At 57.2% G+C, this 21,826-nt stretch overlaps 3 protein-coding genes across 3 annotated transcripts; all 3 read right to left on the reverse strand.

Annotated features, from left to right (window-relative positions):
• Positions 1-2,480: 2,480 nt before the first annotated feature.
• On the reverse strand, positions 2,481-6,696 carry KLK10 (kallikrein related peptidase 10). The gene is made up of 6 exons (XM_016125778.2): positions 6,585-6,696; positions 6,083-6,187; positions 5,303-5,480; positions 4,501-4,775; positions 4,212-4,345; positions 2,481-3,059 (listed from the first exon to the last, which is right to left on the reverse strand). Exons 2-6 carry the CDS (start codon positions 6,171-6,173, stop codon positions 2,907-2,909), a joined length of 831 nt encoding a protein of 276 aa, XP_015981264.2. The 5' UTR covers positions 6,174-6,187; positions 6,585-6,696; the 3' UTR covers positions 2,481-2,906.
• A 1,365-nt stretch (positions 6,697-8,061) lies between these two features.
• LOC107500468 (kallikrein-11) lies at positions 8,062-11,492 on the reverse strand. Its single transcript, XM_016125744.2, has 6 exons — positions 11,437-11,492; positions 10,558-10,632; positions 9,996-10,152; positions 9,492-9,757; positions 8,874-9,010; positions 8,062-8,511 (listed from the first exon to the last, which is right to left on the reverse strand). Exons 2-6 carry the CDS (start codon positions 10,595-10,597, stop codon positions 8,359-8,361), a joined length of 753 nt encoding a protein of 250 aa, XP_015981230.1. The 5' UTR covers positions 10,598-10,632; positions 11,437-11,492; the 3' UTR covers positions 8,062-8,358.
• Positions 11,493-13,009: 1,517 nt separating this feature from the next.
• Positions 13,010-17,245, reverse strand: LOC107500368 (kallikrein-12). Its single transcript, XM_016125497.2, has 6 exons — positions 17,240-17,245; positions 17,048-17,103; positions 16,422-16,581; positions 15,373-15,629; positions 14,437-14,570; positions 13,010-13,601 (listed from the first exon to the last, which is right to left on the reverse strand). The coding sequence occupies exons 2-6, from the start codon at positions 17,082-17,084 to the stop codon at positions 13,446-13,448; spliced, it is 744 nt and encodes a 247-aa protein (XP_015980983.2). The 5' UTR covers positions 17,085-17,103; positions 17,240-17,245; the 3' UTR covers positions 13,010-13,445.
• Between the last annotated feature and the right edge of the window lie 4,581 nt (positions 17,246-21,826).

The following is a 21,826-nucleotide window of genomic DNA, read 5'->3' on the forward strand; positions in this document are numbered from 1 at the left end:
CCTCCTTCTCATCAGGTGGGCAATCCTGGAAGGGCCAAGCCCAGATCTGACTCATCTGTGTCCCCAGAATCACCTGTTTGGGCTGGGCTCCCAGGAGGTTTCAAAGTATGTTAATTGAATGAGTGAATGTCTTTCTCAAGATCCTTTGTTTCTTGGTGAACTCCTACTAATCCTACAAAGCCCAACCTAAATGGTCCCTCCCCCAGGAAGCCTTCTCTGATTTCTCCCAGTAGAATTCATCTTTTCTTCCCCCGAGTGCTCACAACCTCTCCCACTTGCCACAAGCTTGACTGCATGCTGGGTCTGGCCTCCCTTCGAATGCATCCTCATGATGGTGTAGTGGTTTGGAGCCTGGACTCTGGGACTGGACGACCCGGGTCCAAGTCTCAACGCCAGCAGTCATGTGACCTTGGGCAGGCCACCAGACCTTTCTCAGTTGCTGCATCGACTGAGTCATGATAATCACTGGGATTGTAGGTGGATTAAATGAATTCACACATATATAAAGCACTTACCACAGCGCCTGGCACATGGTAAGCATTCAATAAATATAATATGTCTGTCCATCTCCTACAGAGCCCTGAACTGTCTGTAACATAATACATGTCACCCATGACTGGAATTACCTTACTTCCTCTCCAGACAGGGAGGTCTTGAGACAAAGGACTGAGCACCCACTACATGCTAAGAGCATACTAACTACTTTTAAGAATATCTCGATGGGCTGTTTACTCTGTGCCGGCAGTCGGGTAAGCATTTCATCGTATATTACCTCATTCACATCTCACAAGAGTCTGATCACTCTATTTCACAGAGGGGGAAAACTGAGGTAGAACATTCAAGTAATTTGCGCAAGTTCACACAGTAAGCAATGGCAAAACATTTCCATCTGTACCTGGTGGACTCCTACTCATCCTTTAAAACCCCATGCAAATGTCCCTTCATCTGAGAAGACATTCCTGAGTCCTTGGCTTCTCCTTGGGGTGCCCTATACCTCTTTCTGTAACAGCATCAATCAAGTCATGTTATTTGTTAACTCAGCGATCTGTTGAGTGGCTTCTGCCTGCCAGACACTGTACTAGGTGCTTAGAAAACCACAGTGAAGAAATCAGGGTCTCTGCCCTCATGGATCGGGTGGGAAGAGGGAGGGGACAGATCATTATAGAGTCAACAAATGAATGAGATCATTTTGGCTACAACAGGCGCTGCAAAAGAAATCAACAAAGCAATGGATTGGTGATGGGTAGGGACCCCTCCAGCCAAGGCAATCCTGGAGGGCCTCCTTGAAAAGGTGACCTTTGAGTGGAGGCCTGAATGCAAAGAATGTAAGGCTTGCCTGTCTCCCTGACCTGACTAGCAGCTCCTTGAGGGTAGGGCTCACTCTGATTCATCTCCAGGACCTGGCACAGGACAGGGTTCAACGCACGCTTGCAGCATGACTAAAAGAATGGGTGAATTGCCTTTAAAAATGAATCAAGTTTTCGAGTTCCCACCTACCCGCTTCTGATCCTTACATAACAAACTCGGCTGACGTGATTGACATTTCCTGGGCATGCTAAGGCAATCAGGGGTAAGAGTCGGCCAAGGAGCTCTGATCACCAGTCAAGCGACCTATGAGGGCAGGGGCCTTGCGGTCAACTCTCCATTCCCAGCCCAGCCCCGGGCCCGCCATGCATGACACATGCTCCACAACCGGTGTTCAAAAGAGGAGACAGACAACCCGTGCTGGATGGAAATTTCCTGCTGCGAACAAGTCCCACTGGTGTAACCGCGCCAAGGTCCAGGTTGAGCGGAGATGCTCGCCCACCCGTTAGCTCCGCCTGGGTTCTGCCCGCCCCCAGCGCAGGAAAAAGCAGGAAATGTACCCTGAGTCAGTTCTGTGAGAGGAAAAGGACCCCTCTTTCCGCATTTTCCCCATGAAACCTCAAAGCTTATTTGGGATGGGCATGGGGATGGAGTCTGCTGGGATTCTAGCTCTTGGTTGATGAGGGGATGAAGATGGAGCTCGTAAACAAACCCAAAAGCCTTCCTTGCATGTCAGAGGGCTTCTCTGAGTGAACTGAGCCACTGGCGTAGGAGAGTTCTCTGGTCTTAGAGGCCAGGTGCGGCAGGGGCGGGGATGCAGGGCAATGTCACCAAGGTTCTGGTGGCCCCAGGAAGGCAGCGAACGTATCAGATGAGCCGGAGCTGGCCCATCCCCTGCTGGGACAGGAGGAACTGGTGCTGGGTGGACCCAGACACAGGAAACAGTGGGAGGGAAGAAGGAAGTGGTTAAGAGGTGCTTCATGGAACTTAAAGAAGGTGGAGAATGTGATTCTCCCATCAGTGATGAGGGATGGAGATGGGGATGGTGTGTGGGGGGGTAGGATTGGGGGGTACCCCTGGCTTTTCTTCCAAGGACACAGGGTCACACATGTTCTCACCGTGACCTGTTCACAGATCATGACAACAGGTAATGTTTAGTCAGAGCTTGCCACCCACTGTGCCGATGCTTTACTGAGAATTACTATAACAATCTGCACGCACATTGTATCACAGTCTCCTCACAACATGTCTGTGAGGTAGGCACTTCTCTGTCTCCATTTCCAGATGAGAAAAATGATGCCCAAAGAGGGCACTTGGCTTGGTCCAGCTCACACAGCAGGGAGTGGTAGAGGAAGCCAGGCTGGGTGACTGATGATGTCCTTCAGACACTGGGTGACTGCCCACTTCCACGCCCATCTTGAACAAATCTTTACCAACATTTTCTGCACTCCGGCTTCAACGTGGGGATAGAATAGCAGTGGGCAGGGGGAGGAGGGAGGAGCAGAGGTGTTAACAGGGGAGGCTTGGCGGCAACGGCTTGACTGTGGCAGGGGGACAGTCCCATGGACGGTAGCCGACGGAGGGCTCACGGGACCTCTGGGTCAGTGGGAACGAATGGTTTTCTTGATCCAGGAGGTGTACTTGCAGATCTGCGTGTAGACAGCTGGGTGCTGAGCAGAGCCACAGGGGTAAACGCCCCAGGAAAGGATGCCTTGCAGGGTGTCCTCACAGACCAGAGGGCCACCGGAGTCACTCTGGGGTGGGAGGAAAGAGAGAGTGAATAAACACACCAGTGCGAGGGCTGCTCCTGGGGTCTGTGACAGTGGTGGGGAAGGCAGGGGTGGGGCTGGGATTCTATATGAAGTCATGGTGGGATGGGCTGGAGCCAGACGCGGGTGATGGGCGTTGGATTGGGCAATGAGAATGGAGAGTTGGTGATACGGGGCGTCTAGCTCTTGATAGATGAGGGGGCAGAGATGGATCTAGAAACAGGGTTGGGGCAGGGATTCAGGAGTGGCCTGAGGATGTGAATGAGGTTTGGGATAGCGTGGGAAGGGAGTAGAGCTGGGCACAGGGTTGGGTATAAGAAGACGGACCCCAGGAAGCAGAGCTGGATGTGGGAATGTGAGTGGAAAAGGGGCTATGTCATATACCCGACAAGCTCAGGGGTCGACATGGCAGGCCTGACAAATTCAGAGACTGAAAGTGCCCACACGGCATGTGTGATCACAAATTCCTAACTGGGCAGGTTATGGCTGGTAGTCACGTCCCAGACCTACTACATCCCGGACCTATAGCTTCCTTAGCAAAGGTCGCTTTTTTTTTTTTTTACCTTAATCAAATCCTGTCCATTGTTCTTATGCATCTAGGGTAGTGTGGGAGTAATCATTTCCAAACCCCATGGAGCTACGACCACTGGCCCCAGAGCACAAGACCACAGAGCCCCTCGTTACCTTGTGGCTTGTGTACCATCTCAGTACCTGGTATCTTAAACGTGAGCCCTCCTGTACCCACCAGTGTTACTGTGTCCTGTCCTAGAGGGCTCCCCCTGCTTTGCTTCCTGCCACCTCCTTAATCCACCAGAAACGAATGGCAGGTAGCCTCTTTACGTCCCTCCTTTGACTTTAAATGTGTAGAATAAATTGCCATTCTCTGAAGCTTTTCCTCCATCTGTTGAGATCTTGCTTCCAGGCACACTCGCCAAATCTTGGCTCAGGTAAACTCATAAAATTTTTATATAGGTTTGGATGTTCTTTTGTTGATAGGGATGAAGCAGAGTGTTGGACAGGGATGACTATTTGTCTGGGCTGGCTGTGAGGTTGGGGACAAGGGTGGGTCTTCTGTTTCCCCATAATGTCCTTGTGCTTGCCCCTGTGAGGTGGAGACCCTCCCTGGCCAGTCCCTACCTGGCAGGGATCCTGGCCATGGTCAAGTCCCGCACACATCATGTTGTTGGTGACCACGCCGGGGTAGAACACCTCGCACTCTCTGGGGCTCAGGATGGTTACTCTGGAGCAGCTCAGGCCTTTGTTGTACTTCACTATCGGGAGAAGACACCAGGTTATCCGGATCCGGCCCCAGTTTCCCAGGACCGCCAAGCGTGCGTCCAGATGCCCATCTCAGGCCCCGGGCTCCAGCCCTCTCCTCCCTCAGACCCAGGAGTCTTGCCCGAGGTACGGGACCCTGAGCTCTTGCCTCTTGGCGTGACCGTGGTGCCCCAGCCAGCCACCTGGCACTGGTCCCCGGGCTGGGTGCAACGGTAGGGCAGGGGCAGGGTCTGGATGCGAGGCCCCAGCACAGCGGGTCTGCCCAGCTTCAGCAGCATGAGGTCATGCTCGTCGGTCCGCCCAGGCAGGATGGGGCCCGAGCCCTGGTGGTATTTGGGGTGCATCACAGAGGCAGTGGTCCGGCGCAGCTGCTCACCCTGGAGAAGCAGCAAGTGGTCATCCCCAACGCGAGCCCACAGCGGCCTGGGGAAGGAAGAGCCGTTGGGAGGCAGAGCCTTTGTGGGGCCTGGGACTGGACTCTGAGTCCCTGGGAAGGAGGGTCAGGCAGTTGGGTGGGCTAGACCCCTGGGCCCTGGCAGAGGAGGAGGTGGAAACTCCTGGGTCTTGGGGCAGGGAAGGGGCTGGGTGCCTGAATTCTTGGGACAGGGGAGGAATGATCAGGTGTTTGAGTCCCTGAGCTCTGCTTGAATTCCTAACCACACCTGGCCCTGACTGCTGTCTGTTGCACACAGCTGTCTGCACCTAAAAGGAACCCAAGGAGAATCAGCTGGACAGAGGTGACAAACGAGCCTAGAAACGCCGAGCAGGACCACACCGCCCCCTGGCGGCCACAGCGCAGCTGCATCTCTCCTCCTACAGGAAGCCTTCCAGGACTGACTCCCCGCCCCCTATATCGCTCTGGGAGAGTCCCACACACTCAAATAGCGTCCCAGCCCTCCCTGCCCCCTCCCCCCACAGCCCCCGTGGCACCCCCGAGGAGGCCTCCCTACTTGTTTCCGCAGTGCGCCGCCGTGAGCACCCAGCTCTTGTCCACCAGGACACCCGCGCAGTGAAACGACAGGCCACTGAAGAGGGACACCTGCCAGGGCTGCGAGCCGCGTGGGCATGGGGCGCCAGACGCCTGGGGGTCTGAGTCTGTGTCATTGCCGGGGAGCAGCGCCTGTGCGGCTGGAGAAAGGAGGGGATCAGGGCGGGCAGCGCGCAGCAGCACCATGGCTGGGTCTGGGGTCCAAGCGCTAAGAGCTGGGGCGCGGGGCGCACCCAGCTGGGGGTTCCGCAGGGGAGAAGGGCTGGGACGCTATTTGAGTGTGTAGGACTCTCTCTTCTGTCCCTACAGAAGGAACAGCGTGTGAAGGGAGCAGGAGCGGGACGCTGCGGGGCGGCAGGGGCCGGGGACAGAACGCGGCGCGAGGCAGGTGCGGAGCAGGTATGGGGATAACGCACCGCGCGGGGCAAAGGGGCAACGGTAAAAAGCGGGGATGAGGCGAAGACAGTGGAGTAAGAAAGGGCGGGGAGGGGCGGAGCTAGGCCAGCGCGGGCGTGTCGTGGGCGGGCCGCAGCCGGCGGGGGCGGGGCTTGCTGCAGGCGGGGGCGGGGCGCAGGCAAGAGGGGCGGGGCTTGCTCCAGGCAGGGGTGGGGCTTGCTCTGGGTGGGTAGGCTGTGCCGGGGTCCCAGGGGCGCGAACGCAGCGCGGGGCGTGGGTGCTGAGAGGTCACCCTCCCAGCGCCCCCGGTCCGGCACCTCCCCCCAGGCCCTGTCCCTTGCCTCACCCCAGAATTGCGCCATCAGCAGCGGCAGGAGCAGCTTCGCCGGGGCCCTCGCGCCAGAGGCGACAGAGATGTGGAGGTCTGAGGGTCTCATGGCCGGGACCTAGGCTGGAGGGGCGGGGGGCGGGTTGAAGCGGAAGGCCGGTCAGAGGCCCTCATCCTGCTGTTCGCGCCCGCCTAGCCTGGGCCAACCTGGCCCGCGAGGAGCCGGTTCACCTGCGACCGTCAACCGCAGGGGCGGGAGGGCAGGCAGACCGGCGAGGGCGATTCCCGCAGGAACAGCGGTAATAGGCGCAATTATCCTAATGAGGACCCTGGCTGCGTCCTCTGCCCTCCCAGCGCTCGAGGGGAGCGCCCTCCTGCCCCAGCTCCCAGCCTCTCGGCGTGTGGGGTTGCGCCCTCCTTTACAGGTAGAGTGGGGGTCCGAAGAGAAATCGGGGCTCAAACGGGGCTCCTGCCGGCCATCCGAGGGTCCCCAACCTGGGTGAGGTGCATTCCGCCTCACCTGGGAGTCGCCGAGCGAAAGGAGAGAAGGTGGACGCCTGGGAGCGCCTCTGCCCTGCCGTGTGGGCCTCCAGATCCTCTGCCCTGCGACCCCTGGCCAGACCTTCCCTTTTAACCCCGGGAAGCCCGGAAGTTTCCCCACCCTCCCCCCAGGGGCTTGTCCCTCCCTTTCCCTCTCCCTAATTATATCGTAGGTGCGGCTGGCACCCAACCTGGGCTCCAGATTCCTGCTGTGGGAGGGGCCCTGGAATCCAAGCTTCTCCCAGAGCCCGAGACACCTTTTTGTGGGGCTGGATTCCTCGAGGATTTCCCTATGTCCCTTATTCCAGGAAGTCTTCCCAGATGGGGGAACAGGGTGCCCTGTCCCCAGGGAGCCCAGGTCTCAGGGATGGTGTCAGAGGAAAGAGAGAGAGAAGAGGAGGAGAGGGAGGGGAGGGGGAGAGAAGCAGGGACATGCGTCATTGGGTCGACAATGTGAGAAAAGGCTGTATGGGAGAGGGGGAAGCAGTGGAAAGATTGAAGGAGAGAGGAGGAGAGACAGAGCGAGACACACGGAAACAGAGAAGGGAAAATGGGGAGACACAGACCCCGAGGGACACCCCATGCTTGAGCCCACTCCCACAGCTTGAGCAGTGGGCTCAGTGTCTGTCCCAGCAACTAGCCCCCCGTGTGTTGGGGATGCTCCGTGTCACCTGCATGTCTCCAGGCGACATGCAGGCCCATGAATCACAGGAGGCCATAAGAGGCGTCGATGTCACCTGGGCCAGCTTCCTCATCTCGGGTGAGGACCGGGAAGCTCAGAGAGGGCAATGACTCACAGGAGGCCACACAGCAAGTCCGCCTAACAACCAAGAGGCCTCGTCCCAGCCAGCTCCGTCCCCTGTGCAGGGAACACAGAGTGCTGGCCTCTGCCGGAGACCTCCAGAGGCCGTCCCGCTCGGTGCTGTCCAGCTGAACATCCTGCAACACTGGCGAGGGGCTCTGTGTGAATCGGACACAGCAGTCCCCGGCCACAGGTGGCTATGGCGCCTTCGGTGTGTGTCGCATGCGACTGAAGAATGACATTTCTGATGTGTGCGATTTTAATTTAAACAGTCACATGCAGTTCGTGGCCCCTGGAGAGGCCTATGCAGGTCTTGGTGACTACCTGTCACAGGGGCTGGAAACAAAACAGCAGAGGTTCCCCTTTGTTAAGTCTTCGCAAGCATGACTTTCCAGGTGAGGGACCAGTGTCTCGAGGTAGTACACCCCAGTAGTCAAGTCGCCCCTGCTTTGACCCCTCTCTCTTCTACTTACTGGTTGGGCGACCATGAGCAAGTGACTTCATTTCTCTGTGCCTTAGTTTACTCATCTGCAAAATAGGTGAAATACTAGCACCAGTCTCATAGGTTTTTGTGACAATTACGTGAGGTGATGCATTTAAAAGCCAGGGTTGGGCACATGGCAAGCACTCAGAAGACTCACTGGTTTGGGGACCTTTTATTGAAACCTTCCGGAGTGCCAGGAACGGTCTCCGAGGCTAGGAATACAACAGAGAATGAAACGGCTGTTAATAATTGCTCCTGGAGTCACAAGTTAGTATGAGGGAGGATTCGAGCTTGCGTCTCACTAACTGCAACTGCGAAGTTGGTTATGAGCACCAGTATCTCTCATCAAGGAGGCCCAAAGAAAATACAGCGAGGTGTCCGAGCTCAGGCTTGATACTGGGCAGGATGAACAGGAACCATGTCACCAACTGAGGCTGGGGGCGTTGGACTGTGACAAGCTGGTCTCGGCTAGTTGTTCTTCATTGTCTTATGAATCCAGTCCACATATTTGCAGACTTTTGTGTAGACACCGGGCTTTTTGGTGACAGCGCACGGATCCTGACCCCAGGAGATAATGCCTTGAAGAGACCCATTACAGACCAGAGGGCCACCAGAGTCGCCCTGGGGGTGGGCAGAGAGAGAGAACAAGTCAGTGGGAAGAGGAGGCCATGGGGGAGAGGAAAGAATTGGGCATGGTTTCTGGAAGGAGGTGGGGATTGAGGGTGGAGCCGGCCATGGGATGGGGGATGACACCGGAGCTATGGGTGGGAACAAAGATGGGGTTAGAGTGGTAAACGCATTTGGGGCTGGCTGGGGAGAGACACGTGGGCGGGAGCGGGAGTGGGGGATGGGGTAGGGGAGCGGGCCATGGGGTTGCAGAGGGGGATGCACTGGGGTTGGGATGAGGCTGGGGATGTGGTCGGTGACAGGAGTGAGGTTGGAGACGGGGATGTGGTGGGGGTGCCTGGGCCCTCCCCTCTGACCTGGCAGGAGTCTTTGCCCTCCTCCCGAACACTGGCGCACACCATGGTGTCGGTGATGTTGCCGGGGTAGGCCTCCTCGCACTGCTCATGATCGATGATGGTGATGTTGGCGCATCGCAAGGTGTGTGGCAGGTGCACTGTGGGTGGAAGTGGCAGGGAGGGATGTGGCAAACCAGAGCCCCCCACCCCCTTTCCCCACACTGCAGGTGGGGCTGGGTTCCCCAAACCCAAGGGCCTTGCTCTGAATCCCATCCCTGTCCTCTCTTGCAGCCAGTTCTGTGTCTCTGCTCTGAACGATAGCTTTTGAGTTAATTCTTAGTGGCTCTCTCTACACTGTCTCGCACACAGCCCCGGTAGGTGGCTGTGATTATTCTCATTTTATGGAGAAGAAAGCCAAGGTCCAGCGAAGCGGAGCCACTTGCCTAAGATCCTACAAGCAGCAGCCGCGGGTCTAGAGCACATGGTCTTTGCCTGACTCCAAGGCCCAAACCTCTGCCCCTACTTCCTTTCCCTCGCCTTATGTCGTTACTGACACCCCCCAAAACTGCTTCTGGCTGCCTGCGTCCCCCCACAGGCGCGAGCACCCCTCCCCCACCATGTCCCCCGCGGAGCCCATACGCTGGGGGCTGGACGTGGTGCCCCAGCCGGAGATGAGGCAGCGGGTGCCGGGGGCGACGCAGTGCGACGACAGGGTGAGCGGCCGCACGGCCCAGGTGAGGACCGCCGGCGCCGCCATCTTCACCAGCATGATGTCGTTGCGGTGGTCCTTGTTGGGGATGCTGTCGTTGAAGTCTGGGTGGGGGAAGGACTCGGTGGCCAGCCGGGTCTGCTCATAGCCATCCTGCCTCTGCAGGTTGTGCTCCCCCAGGTGCACTATGTATCGGCTGAGGTGGGAGAGAGGGCGGTCAGGGGAGGAAGGCCTGAGAGAGATGGGAGGCGGGGCCGGGGGCAGGGGAGACGCGGGAGGATGGAGGATCCCACAGCTCCGCCCCCTCCCGAAACGATCCCCAACTGGACCCCCATCGTCAAGGCTAATGGTGCCCGTCTCCACTCCCACGTCCCCCTCCGTCCGTCCATCCATCTCCGGCCCCCTCCCTGCCCCGCCCCAGCCCCCGCACCCACGGCTTGCGGCAGTGGGCTGCTGTCAGGAGCCATTTGGGGGCGATGAGGGTCGCCCCGCAGAGCAGCCGTGTCTTCTGGAACAGAGCCGCCTGCCACGGCTGGGAGTGTGGCGGGCACTCGTACCCTTTGATGATCCTGGTCTCGCCCCCTACGTGGCCTGGACGGAGCAAAAGAGGGGTTCAGGCACCAGAGGACCCCCAGAAAAGGGGGTGGCAAGGAGACAGAGAGGATGGCTCTTTGTTCTGTTAGCGTTACATGATTGAAATTCTTCCTTACCGGCCGGTCGGTGGCCACTGTCCTGAGCTTTTTGAGTGTCCCCCACACCACCCTGGCTGCCCTGGCTGCTTGAGCCCAGACCGTCCTTGTCCTCTCCCATTCTGTCACCTAGAGGGACTGCCCCTGGCACAGCGAGAGGCCTCGGGGACCTCGCTGTGGCCTGCGTATCTGCACAGATGCCCTCCAGCTTATCTCTTAGTTAGAATATCAGTGTCCAGACATGGAAGGTCCAGGCGAACACTAGTGATTCAAGGAGGCCCCTGCCCTTTCCCGCAGCCCACCGTACCTGTCACCAGAGCAAGTGTGATTAGTCCCAGAATCGTCATGGCCTGGAGGGGGGAAGGGCAGGCCCCAGGTTCTTCTGGGAACAAGGAGGGACAGGGGCCAAGTCATTTGAGGTGGAGATTGGGGGCTGTCTCATGCCTTCTCCTCTCTCCCTCACCTGCTCCGGCTGTCCCCCCAGGGAAAAAAAACAGGGCCTGGATATTTTCTTGTTCTCATAGCACCCCAGCCTCCAAGGCCTTAGAATGTAGCTTGGGCTTAGAGGGGCCTGATCTCAGCTAGGAGCTTGCCGTCGATGGGGAGGCCGGACAGGTGGCTGGGAGAGGCTTTCCCTGCAGCAGGCAGGTGCCGGGCTGGCCCTGATTTAAGTCACTGCAGGACTCCCAAGGTTAATTTTGGAGGACGCATTTCACCACCACCCCCCACCCCACCCCCGAGACCCGGCCGGGGCCCAGCAGCTTGGGGAAAGGAGGGCAGAGGGAACTGGCACCATTTGGCAACCCCCCGGGGGTAATGAGCCTCTCGCAGGCTGCCTAGGGTTTGGCCCGGGACAGGGTTCCGGTCCCTGCCCCGCTGAGCCTCTTTCCCTTGGAAGGACAACTGGACAGAGTGGGGCGGGGCTGGTCACCGGAAGAGCCTATGCCCTCAGCTGCCCTGGCCAGCGGGGGTGGAGGGAGAAGGTGGCCTTGGTGACCGAAGCTGGGGTCAGAGGTCACTGAGGCTGGGGGCAGCCTACTGGAGAGACAGACAGAGAGACAGAGAGCCCCCACCCGAGCCGGGAAGGACGGAGTGGAGGAGGGGATGGCGCTGAGGCCCAGGAGGCCTGGTGCATGCTGGGGAGCAGGCACCTGGATGGGGAGCCTGCCCTCCCTCCCAGACTCACGGGCTGTGGGGCTGGGGCTCCCGGGGCCCGCGGTGGCAGCGGCAGCAGGCTGGGGCAGGCTGGGTCAGGCTGGCTCGGAGCGCAAGGCACCAGGCAGACAGGCGGAAGGAGGGTGGCCCAGGATGACTGGGCCTCCCAGCCCAGCCTTATCGCCCTGGGGGCGGGGTGTGTGTGGGGGCCCTCCCCAGATGGCCCAGGCCTCCGAGAAGCGCTGCCACCCGCCTGCCTCTGTCACGTCTTCAAGCCCCTCTCCTCTCTGCCTCTCTTAGTTTATCCTCACCTCTGTGTCCACTCACCAGTCTGTCTGCATCCTGAATCTCTCTTCCCGGCGTTCACCACCTTCCCGTACCTCTGCGTGTGTCATTCCTCTCTCTGTGTCCCTGTGTGTCTCTGTGCCTGTCTGTCCTTGTCTCTGTCTCCCTGCTTTCCTCTGCCAGTGTCTTTCTCTGCGTCTCTCTGTCTCTGCTTTCCTCCATCTGTTTCTCTCTCTGAGCCTCTCTCCTTCCACCCCATGTCCCAGTCTGTCCCTCCTGTCCCTGCCCCTCCCTCCCCTCTGCTTGAGCCCAGGTGGGCCCCTGGCCTCCTTTGGGCCCCTCCCTTCTCCATTCCAAGAAGTAGGGGGAAACTGGGGCGTCACAGAGGTGGGGCTGCTGCCTGGTGGAGGGGCAGGACAGAAGGGTGAGGGAGGCAGGTCAGGGCCTGTGGGAGTCAAGGCCTAGGAGAGGGAAACCAGGACTCCTCTGCCAACCCACCCCCCTCTGCTCCCCCTCCTGCCAGGCACCCGAGGGTCCTCGGGGTCTGGCCATGGCACTTACTCGCTGTGTGATCTGGGTCCGACGACGCCCCAGCTCTGAACCACCTGAATTTCCTCATCCGCAGGACTTGAGTGACAGTCCCTACGTCTCCTGGCTTGTTTGTTATCCGTTCGATCTCCTCCCTGTGTTGCCCTCCTCTCTCCCTAACCAGATTTGCAGCAAGACTCCTGGGTAGGCCTGGGTACTGATAGCTGCCGGCCCTGGCCTCAAACCTCAGCTCTGCCTCTTCCTACCACGGTGACGTGGGACGAGGGACTCCACCCCAGTGAGGCTCAATTTCTTCATCTGTGACCTGGGGGAGACAGCCCTGCCTTGGGGATGTTGGGACGAGGACTTTGGGAGAGCCATGGATGGGAGGCGCTCAGTAAATGTTCCCGTGGCTGTCATGATCGCCCATCACTCCCTCCCACCTTGAATCCCCTTTCTGTTCATTGGGAAGTTCTTTTTTTCATCTCCTGGGTCGGCGGTGAAGACAGAGCTGTTTGAAGGCAGATTGGGTCCTCTTCCACCCCACCCTCCATCATCACCGGCATGAAAAGGAGCCTACATCCCACATTACACACAATGTGTGCTCAACTCCACCAGAGCCAAGTTGCCATTGGCTGGTCATCAGGAATGTTACTTTTTATAGACATTTAATTAATGGTAGTGAAGTTTGATTTCACAGTTTTCATTTGGTATTTTGCAACCAATATATATTTTTCTTTTTTATTTTTATTTTTTTAACCTCTTTTGGTCCTTATGGACCCTTGAAAAGCTTGTAAGCTCTGGGTACTGAGCTGTTCCCATTGTGTCAGATGGAGAAAAATGGCCCTGATGTACACTGTTATAAGTAACTTTTTCTGTTCCATCCCTGCGGGACCCCTGAGGGAAAGCCCTCACCCTCCCTGATTGCGATTTCTACACCTATGCGTAGAGGAACTGATGGGCCTCCCCTCCCTTCTCAACCAGCTTGGAGTTCCTGAGTAGACAGACGTCACCCCTCCTCGGGTTATGTTATGTTTATTCCAGATAGTCACACGCTCCCTCTTCCCCAAGCCATGGTTCTCACAAGGACTGGCTGGAGTAGGAACTTCAGAAAGAGGATCCCCAGGCCAGGAAGAGAGGGAGCTGGGGATGGTGACAGAGGGGGTGTTAGAGCTCTAGGGGTCAGAGGAGCCTCAGAGCCAAGGGGCCGGAGGCAGAAGGTGTCGGTCAGTTGTTCTTCATGATTTCCTGGATCCAGTCCACATATTTGCATATATTGGTGTAGACGCCTGGGATGCCTTCTTGCCCACAAGGCCCCACGGACCCCCAGGACACCAGCCCCTGAAGGACTCCTCCGCACACCAGGGGGCCCCCGGAGTCACCCTAGGGAAGAAAGGAAAGGCGCATGGCCTGAATATGAGAAGAATCTAGTTCCAGTTTTCCTCTTCCCAACTCATTTCTGGGCCTGGAGGACAGTGGCCCCAAGCCTGCACTGTCAGGTGCTCCAAGGACAATGGCAATAACTGACCAATAGAGAAAGATACGCTGTTCCTAGGGCCAATCCCAGGGAAGGAGGGCGGGACTCTGTAAAGGGTTGACAGGGTTCCCTTAAGGACACCGGCTGGGGTCCTGACCAATGAGGGAAGAGCATCATCATCGATGACCAATTCCAGGGAGCGTAAGGCGGGACTTCATAAATAGTAGAGGAGTCTCAAAGACGATGGCTGGACTCGCAACCAATGAGAGAAGAGAGCACTGGCATCAATAACCAATCCCAGCAAGGGAGGGCGGGACTCCATCAGAATTCTCTGAAGGATGCCGGGTGAGGACCTGGCCGGTAGGGTGGGGCAGTCGCCTCTCTGGAGTACCCAAGAGGGCAAGTGGGCTGAATTTGAGGGTGAAAGTGCCCTTCGGCCCCCTTTTCTGCCTCCATTCCGGAATCTCTCCCTCTCACCCCAGCCAGCTCCAACTGGTGAAGACTCGGAGCTGGAGAGGCCGCAGGTTACCTGCCTGAGCTCCTAGTGTCCTACTGGTCCTTGGCCTTCCCTTGTGTCCCTGTGTCTCTTCTCCTTCCTCTCTTCTCTCTGCCCATTTCCCTTTCGTTCTGACCTCATTCCTCTCCCCTGTCACTTTTCTCTGATTCACCCTCCCCCAACACCCTCCCCTCCGTCCCCTACTTCCTGTCCTTGGCGAGCATGCATGGCCTGCGTCCATTCACCTGGCAGGCATCCTGTCCGGCAATGCCACCTGCGCACACCATGTTGTCTGTGATTCTCCCAGGGAACACGGTTTGGCAAGTGGCGCTGGGGACGATGGAGACGTTGAGGCACTGGAGCTTGTCTGGGAATGGGTCTGGGGACGGAAGATGGACACTGCAAGTTTCCCCAGAGCTCCCCCACCGTGGGACCACATCCCTCCTTTCGAGGAAGGTCAGTCCAAGGGTATGCCCCACCCCCTCTCCGTGACCTCACTACAACCTCTAAATTTCAGATCTGCGACTTGATGCCATAGTGACCTTTGACCCAAGTCCATTGGCTCAGGCCCCTCACCTTTAACCTATGACTCCGAGTGCCATACTCTACATGCTCCAATCTTAGACACAGTGACTCCAGACCTGACCTCTTCAGTCCCAGCTACTGCGACCTTTGATTTGCAATCGTATCATCCTTTGATCCCAACTTGACCTTGTGTCTTCTGTCTCCTGACCCCACATTCCTTGTCATCACCTGAAGCTCCTCCCTCAGTTCTGCATTCAGCTGTCCCCAATCTTTGTGGCACCAAAGACCGGTGCTTCTATGAGAATCTAATGCCTGGTGGTCTGAGGTGGGGCTGAGGCGTGGCTACAGACACAGGTGAACTTGGACTGGTCCTAGTCTCTGTCTCTCTATTTACATATGCCTTATGCTGTGGTCTGATGACCCCTGACAGCACTCTGACCTCTAACCCCCTCCCTGACCCATGAATTCTGACTCCATCCTCCACCCTTAACCACTTGGACTCCCCAGACCTAATCCTCCCTGACTTCTGACCCAGAAGCGCAATCCCGGAGTTTGACCTTTCACCCATCCTTCCTCTGAGATGGCATAACTCCTGACCTCTCCCCCGACGCCCCAGACTTTTGCTTATCCCGAGCCCTGACCCCGGGCCCCCTTACTCCACGGTTGGTTGGTGGTGCCCCAGCCTGAGATGTGGCACTTGGTGCCGGCCGCTGCACAGGTGGTGGGCAGGGCCAGGGGCTGGACGCTTCGGGTCAGGAGCACTGGGGTGCGCAGCCGTAGAAGCCGCAGGTCGCTGTCGTGGCTCTGCAGGGCTCCCTGGTAGTTGGGGTGGGTCGCGGAGAAGCCGCTGCGCCGGATCTGTTCCGTCCAGTCCAGATGGCTGAGGCTGTGTTCCCCCAGGCGCACCCAGTACCTACTGAAGGTCGCGGAGGCTCAGCGAGCGGCCTGGGTCTGCCCCGCCCCCCCAGGCCCTCCTGCCTCTCTCTGCTGCTCTGCACCTCACATCTGTCCTCTCGCTCCCTCATTCCCTGGCTTGCTCTCTCTCTAGGCCTCCCTCTTCCAGTGTCTCGGCCTCCATCTCCGCTGCCCGTCTCCCCTCCCCATGCCGCTGGATCCTTGTCACTTTCTGATTCTCTCAGCTGGTGAGGCCTGCAGGGCCAGGGACATCTGTTGGCCTTGTCGCGGCTCCGTTTCCAGCACCTGGGACACTGCCCAGGCTGTCGCTAATGTCAGCTAAACAGATGCTCTCTGTCCTGCTGGCGTCTCTCCCCGTCCCCGAATCTCTCTGTCTCTCCGTGTCCAAAACTTCCCTTTTGCAAAAACTCCAGCGTGTCAGACCTGGAAATCCCAACCCTCTCATTTTACAGGTGGGACCACTGAGGCTGCACGGGCCCAGGGCTCCGCCCAGCCTGGGCCTGGGAATGGCTGTGGCTGGTGCCAGGTACCGGGTAAGAAGGAAGTGGGTGGACAGGAGGGAATGGGAGGGGCGGGTGGACAGGTTCCAGGACCCTCCCCAAACCCCCACCCCACTGCACCCCACCCAACCCCAACCTGGGCTCGCGGCTGATGAAGTCCTACTCCTCGTGTAACCTCAAACTCTCTGTGGCAGGACCATCTCCTTACTCCCCGACACCCCCTCCCAGGAGCCCCTTCCCCAAATCCCTCCTTTGCCCACTTCAGGAAGGGACCTAAACAGGGGGCTTACCTGCCAGTGCAGTGAGCAGCTGTGAGGACCCACCTGCGATCTATGAGGACCCCCCCACAGCGCAGGCTGGTCCCCTCAAACAGCCCCACCTGCCAAGGCTGTGAGTGGGGGACACACTCCGTGCCATCGGTAATCTTCTCCGTGGATGCGTGGGTGAGCCCTGAGGACAGGAGAGTGGGCCGGAGGGGTGGGGTCAGTACCTTGAGATTGTGGATCAGGGATAGGAAGAGAGATACAGAGATGGAGAGAGAGAAAGAGGCAAGAGATCCTGAGACAGCCAGACACAGGGAGACAGACCGCGTGATGTATAGAAAAAGACACCCAAGAGGTACAGAGAGGAATAGAAGGAGAGAAACAGAGACGCTTAACAACAGAGACTCAAAGAGAGAGAGACAGAGACAGTGACAGAAGCAGAGACAGAGACAGACAGGACAGGGAGAGACAGAGAGGAAGTAGATCACAAGACACAGGGAGGGAGGAGGGCAGAATCCCGGGAGCTGGAGGTGATTGGTGGCACAGAGTCAGCACCCCCACTCAGGCCAGGCTGGAAGGCAGAGCCGAGATAGGGAGATGGGGGCCCCCTCATGGGGGAAGGAGAGACCCTCCTCCCCTTCCAGAAAACTCACCAATAACACACAGGAGCAAAAAGATCCTGGACCCCATGGCGGCTCGCCTCCAGGTTCTGGAGGTAAAGGTGGGGAACTCAGATTGTGCCCCCCTTCCCTACCCTGCCCACCACTGACTCCCCAGGGGTGGGGCCGTGGCCGCCCTCCCCTCTCTGCCTCCCCCTCGCCGGCGACTCCCTGCCCCCTGCTCACCTGGCGTCTCTGCCTGCTGGAAACTCCTGGAGGCTGCTGCAGTGTTGGCCTGTCTGTGCCTCTGTCACCTGTCTGGTTACCTGCCTGCCTCTCTCGTCATCTGCCGGTCCGAGCTCCCACTGTCCACCTGGCTTCCCAGCCACCTGTCATACTGCCCCACCTGTCCCCCTCCTTCTGTCTGTCTGTCCCAGACTGGCAGCTGACACAGCTTTTAACTCTCTTTGTCCCAGCCCATTCAGCTTCCTGGTGGAGGGAAGGGGACACGGAAGACATAGGCAGGAGACACAGGCGGGGCACCCTCTAATCCTCTTCTTGGCTAATGACACTTAATGAAGCTTTACAGCTGAATGGAAGGGCAGCGAGGAGGGGGTCTGGGCTGGCTCTGGGGGAACACCCGGCCCTGCTCCTCTCGCTTCCTTTTCAGACCGCCAGCAAGCCCCTGGCCGATGACTCAAGGTGACCTGGAGCCGGGTTCTAATCCTGACTCCAGTGACGAAGGCTCAGGGAGGGCGGGGTGCGTGGTCAGCGGGGGCCCCTCCCGGTGCAGAAAAGTGGCAGGAGGGAGCGGGGACAGGAAGTGAGAGGCAGGAAAAGCAAAGGCAGAGAGAGCCGAGAACCACAGGAAGAGAAGGGAGAGATTGCGAAAGGGGTGATGGAAGAGCTAGGAGCGGGTTTCCAGACTGGGCCCCAAATGTTTGCAGCAGCTGTCAACTCCGCTCCCTGCTCCAGGAAGCACAGGCCGCCTCAGGGCGTGTGTGGCCAGTTCACCCAACTCCACGGGCGTTTTCCTGTGCATGAGGGCTGCCACTGAGGAAGGGATGCAAGCCAGACGGAGGAGACACAGAGAGAGGGGAGGAAAGAATGGGGGAGGGCCCCACCCCGCCCCACTCCTGTCTTTTTCGGGGGTGGGGTGCTGGGTCTCTTTCTCGCTCTGGGTTCAGAATCCTAAAACTTCCGCTTTGACTTGTGCTGAGCATCACCTACCTCGACATCTTCCTTTTTGTATATTTCAGCGGGGTGGGGGGGTGGGTGGGGGTGACCTGGTTTATCGAAGTGCAATTTACATGTAATAAAATTCACCCTTCTGCCGTGCTGGAGCTCCAGCTGTGTTGCTGGATCCTCTGACTTTTCAAGAAAAGCTGGAAATTCAGATTTATGTTGGGACATTTCTCAGCTATAAAAGTGGGCAACCCCGCCCCTCCCCACCAAAAAAAAAAAAGGAAAAGAAAAGAAAACACGACTCTTGGTTCAACAGATTCTCTCTCTCTCTCTCTCTCTCTCTCTCTCTCTCTCTCTCTCTCTCTCTCTTCTCTACCCCCCCACCCCACACGCACACATGATGCCCAGTGAAAGAAGCTAGTCACAAAAATAGATATCTTCAGATTGCATTTATATGAAATATGTTCAGGATAGGTGAATCCACAGAGACGGGAGGCAGCGAGTGTCTGCGGGGGGCTGGGGGCAGTAGGGAATGGGGAGTGACTGCTTAGTGCTTCTCTCTGACACACAGACCTGCAGCTTGTGGCTTCTGGCTAAAGCCAGATCCTTCCTTTTTGTAGCTGGAGGCTCAGAGGGCAGAGACTGGCTCACAGCCACACACCTCCTGCTTTCAGAGAAAGCTCCGAGCACCTTGGCCGCCTCCCCCAGAGAACCCCCAGAGTTCTCAAGTCCCCACACCTCCTGCTTCTTCACTCTTGGGCATCATATTTTTGTGCACAATATGAAAACTCAGCCTAGAGAGAACTCAGCCACTCCGACACCTGGCCGTAGGTGTGGAACTGAGGTGCCACTAAGTGAAGTCACTTGCCCAAACTCACCCACACAACTGGTACGTGGCAGAACCAGAGTTTGAACTCAGGCAGGCTGTCTCCGCAGCCTGTATTGTCAATCATCATCCAAATATATGAATGAAAAAAGATGAGTGACTGGCTGAGTGAGCACACACGTGACTAGGTGACTGCATCAATGCCGCAGGTTTCAAAGAAAGAGGATGATCAAATCTGGCAAGGTGACAGAATCTCTTCTTCTTCCTCAGAGGTGCTTTCTCTCCCAGCTACCTTATAACTAACTCTCATTCTATCCCTCTGCTCATTCCTTTGCTCACTCATTTGTTTACTCATTCATTCATTCGTTCATTCACTCACTAAACAAACATTTCAAAGTGCCCTGTGTGCCTGACTCTGCTGGAAGACACTGAGGCCACAGAATTCATCGAAACCAAGCCCCCTAGCCTTTTTTTCCTAGCATCCCTCCCAGCAAAACAACTTCACGGAGATTTGCTCCCCGCTTGCACCCTGAGGCCCTGCGCGTTTTGGGTTTCCAGTAACTTCCATGTAGGGCAGGCCAGCGGTCACCTGTCCGCCCTTCCCTTACTCAACCTTTCCTCAGCATTCCACATGCCGGCCGCTCCTGTCCCGGGCCCAGGACGGCGTGCATTTCTGGTTTTCCTCCTACTTTGCTGGCTCGTCCTCCCAGCTTCCTTCATGAATAGGTCTTTTTGTCCTCCACTGGTGTGTGCAACCAAGGGTGTTCCCAGATCCCCCTCCTGAACCATGTCTTATGCTCTGACTATGTACACCTGGCAGTGTGTCACCTGCCACCTGTCACCTGGAGCAGGTTGGTTTTCAACCCTCTCCCCAGCTTTAGGCCTGTGCCTCCAATGGCCTCCTGAAAACCCAAGCTCACTGTCTGTGCCCATAGACCAGTTCTCAGACCCCACTCTGCGTCTGTGTGGTGGCTCCGCTGTCACAGGCCCCTGGTCCAGACCCCCAGGAGACTGATCTTGTCTAGAACCTCATTCCTTTGCTACTTCTGAGAGATCCTGTCAGCTCCCAAGACTTCCCCAGCCACCACCAGCTGCCTGTCTCCTGAGCTCCGGGTGTTCGTCTGGTCCCCAGGGGATGGCTACAGCATTATTCTTCACCATCCAGTCCCTCAAAAAGCCCGACCTGGGCCTCCTGCCTCCTCACCCCTCCCACCACCTGTCTGCTTCCCTCATCTCATCACTGAACCTGTTACAATAGAAGCTTGGGCTTAAAGGCTCCTTGCCCACTGTGATATCGTGATTTATGAGAAAGAGACACTTGGTTTTCATCCCTGATTCTGGCATAGAGCTGCTAAAACTCTTGGAATTTTCTCAGTGAATGGAATGATAAAGGTGTCTTGTGATGTTACTGAGGTGGCTTTTGGGAAGCACCCAAGGGTGGGGGATGGTTGTCAGGGGTGGACAGGCATGTGATTAGAGGGTTGGAACTTTCAGCCTGGGGAAGGGATCGGAGCTGGGGGACAAGTCAGTCACCTATGGCTAATGACTTAATCAATCATGCCTATGCAATGGGGCTTCCATAAAAACCCAAAAGGAGAGGCTATGGGGTCAGTGAACACTTTGTCAGTTGGAGACGTGGCACCTAGAGAGGGCTTGGAAGTCCCGACTCCCCTTGCACATCCCTGGCCCTATGCCTCTCTCCCTTCCAGTCGTTCCCAGAGTTAGATCCTTTTATAATAAATTGGTGACCTAGTGAGCTCCAGCAATTAATCAAACCCAAGGCGAGGGAGTCACGGGAGCCTCCGATTTACAGCTGGTGGTCAGAAGCACAGGTGACCACCCAGACTGGTGACTGGCGTCTGAAGTGGGGTTGGGGTAGTGGACAGTCTTGTGGGACAGAGCTCTTCACCTGTAGGATCTGACTATCTCCAGGCAGGGTCAGAATCAAGTTTCAATTGTAAGACACCCAGCCCATGTCTGAATTGCTTGCTGGAGTGGGAGAATCCCCGCCCCCACACACATTGGGATGGGGAGCAGAACCCATTACTCCTGTTACCTTGGATAGTCCAGCCCAGTCCTTCATACAAGGCCCACAGTTGGGGCCCGTGTCTGAGGTTGGCCCGAACCCTCCAGATGAGAAGAGACCAGTCCCTTGGGGGAAAGCATGGGAATGTGTCTCCATCAGCCTGTTGGGTTCAACCCACTGGAGGACTTTTCTTAGTCTGGGTCGATATCCGATATCCGTGTAAAAACGGGGAGCTGACATTTCCCCGGTGGGGGCCTTGGAAGAATAAAAAAGGGCTTTATGTGCTGGACCAGAGTCAGAAAGTCCCGCCATCCCTTTGACACCCCTCCCTCCACCGAATTCCTCCCTGCCTGAGTCCCCATTGTTATTAAAATTCCCCTGGGCAAAACCCAGAAGAGAAGCCGGCTTGGCTCAGAAATCCTGGGAGAGGGAGGGACGAGGGACAGCTGAGAAGCCTCGAAGCCTGGGCCACCTGGCTGGCCCTCTTGCTTTAAGGTGTGGGCAGTCAGAATCTCTGGCTCAGGTATGTCATTATTTTCTGTTCCACAGGAAGAATTAGGGCGGCCACCTCTTACTCTCCCAAATCCCCAGCTGTTACCCAAGGCAGCTTGCCCTGGCTGCAGACACGGCATCATGACAATTATATCAATAAGAGCGACAATGCCACTGACAGCTGCCGCTGAGTCAGCACTCAGCACGAGGCGTTGTTTCCAGGGCTCTTCACACGTTCCCGCAGTAATCCTCTCAAAAGCCCTTTGAAGCAGCCGCTTTTTTTAAAATGTATTAATATATTTAG

Source organism: Rousettus aegyptiacus, unplaced genomic scaffold, assembly GCF_014176215.1.
Source record: "Rousettus aegyptiacus isolate mRouAeg1 unplaced genomic scaffold, mRouAeg1.p scaffold_m13_p_14, whole genome shotgun sequence".
NCBI classification, from domain to species: domain Eukaryota; kingdom Metazoa; phylum Chordata; class Mammalia; order Chiroptera; family Pteropodidae; genus Rousettus; species Rousettus aegyptiacus.

What these genes read in the sequence shown, in the direction of transcription:
- LOC107500468 (XM_016125744.2), bottom strand. Translation starts at nt 10,597, where the DNA reads ATGACGATTCTGGGACTAATCACACTTGCTCTGGTGACAG. An exon ending in GCAGCCCACTGCCGCAAGCC is followed by an intron (nt 9,758 to 9,995) that starts GTGGGTGCGGGG and finishes CTCCCACCTCAG; the next exon opens with CCGATACATAGTGCACCTGG. An exon ending in CACCACGTCCAGCCCCCAGC is followed by an intron (nt 9,011 to 9,491) that starts GTATGGGCTCCG and finishes TTCCACCCACAG; the next exon opens with TGCACCTGCCACACACCTTG.
- LOC107500368 (XM_016125497.2), bottom strand. Translation starts at nt 17,084, where the DNA reads ATGGGGTCCAGGATCTTTTTGCTCCTGTGTGTTATTG. An exon ending in GCTGCTCACTGCACTGGCAG is followed by an intron (nt 15,630 to 16,421) that starts GTAAGCCCCCTG and finishes GACCTTCAGTAG; the next exon opens with GTACTGGGTGCGCCTGGGGG. An exon ending in CACCACCAACCAACCGTGGA is followed by an intron (nt 14,571 to 15,372) that starts GTAAGGGGGCCC and finishes TTCCGTCCCCAG; the next exon opens with ACCCATTCCCAGACAAGCTC.
- KLK10 (XM_016125778.2), bottom strand. Translation starts at nt 6,173, where the DNA reads ATGAGACCCTCAGACCTCCACATCTCTGTCGCCTCTGGCGCGAGGGCC. An exon ending in GCTGATGGCGCAATTCTGGG is followed by an intron (nt 5,481 to 6,082) that starts GTGAGGCAAGGG and finishes TCCTTTCTCCAG; the next exon opens with CCGCACAGGCGCTGCTCCCC. An exon ending in GCGGCGCACTGCGGAAACAA is followed by an intron (nt 4,776 to 5,302) that starts GTAGGGAGGCCT and finishes TTCCTTCCCCAG; the next exon opens with GCCGCTGTGGGCTCGCGTTG.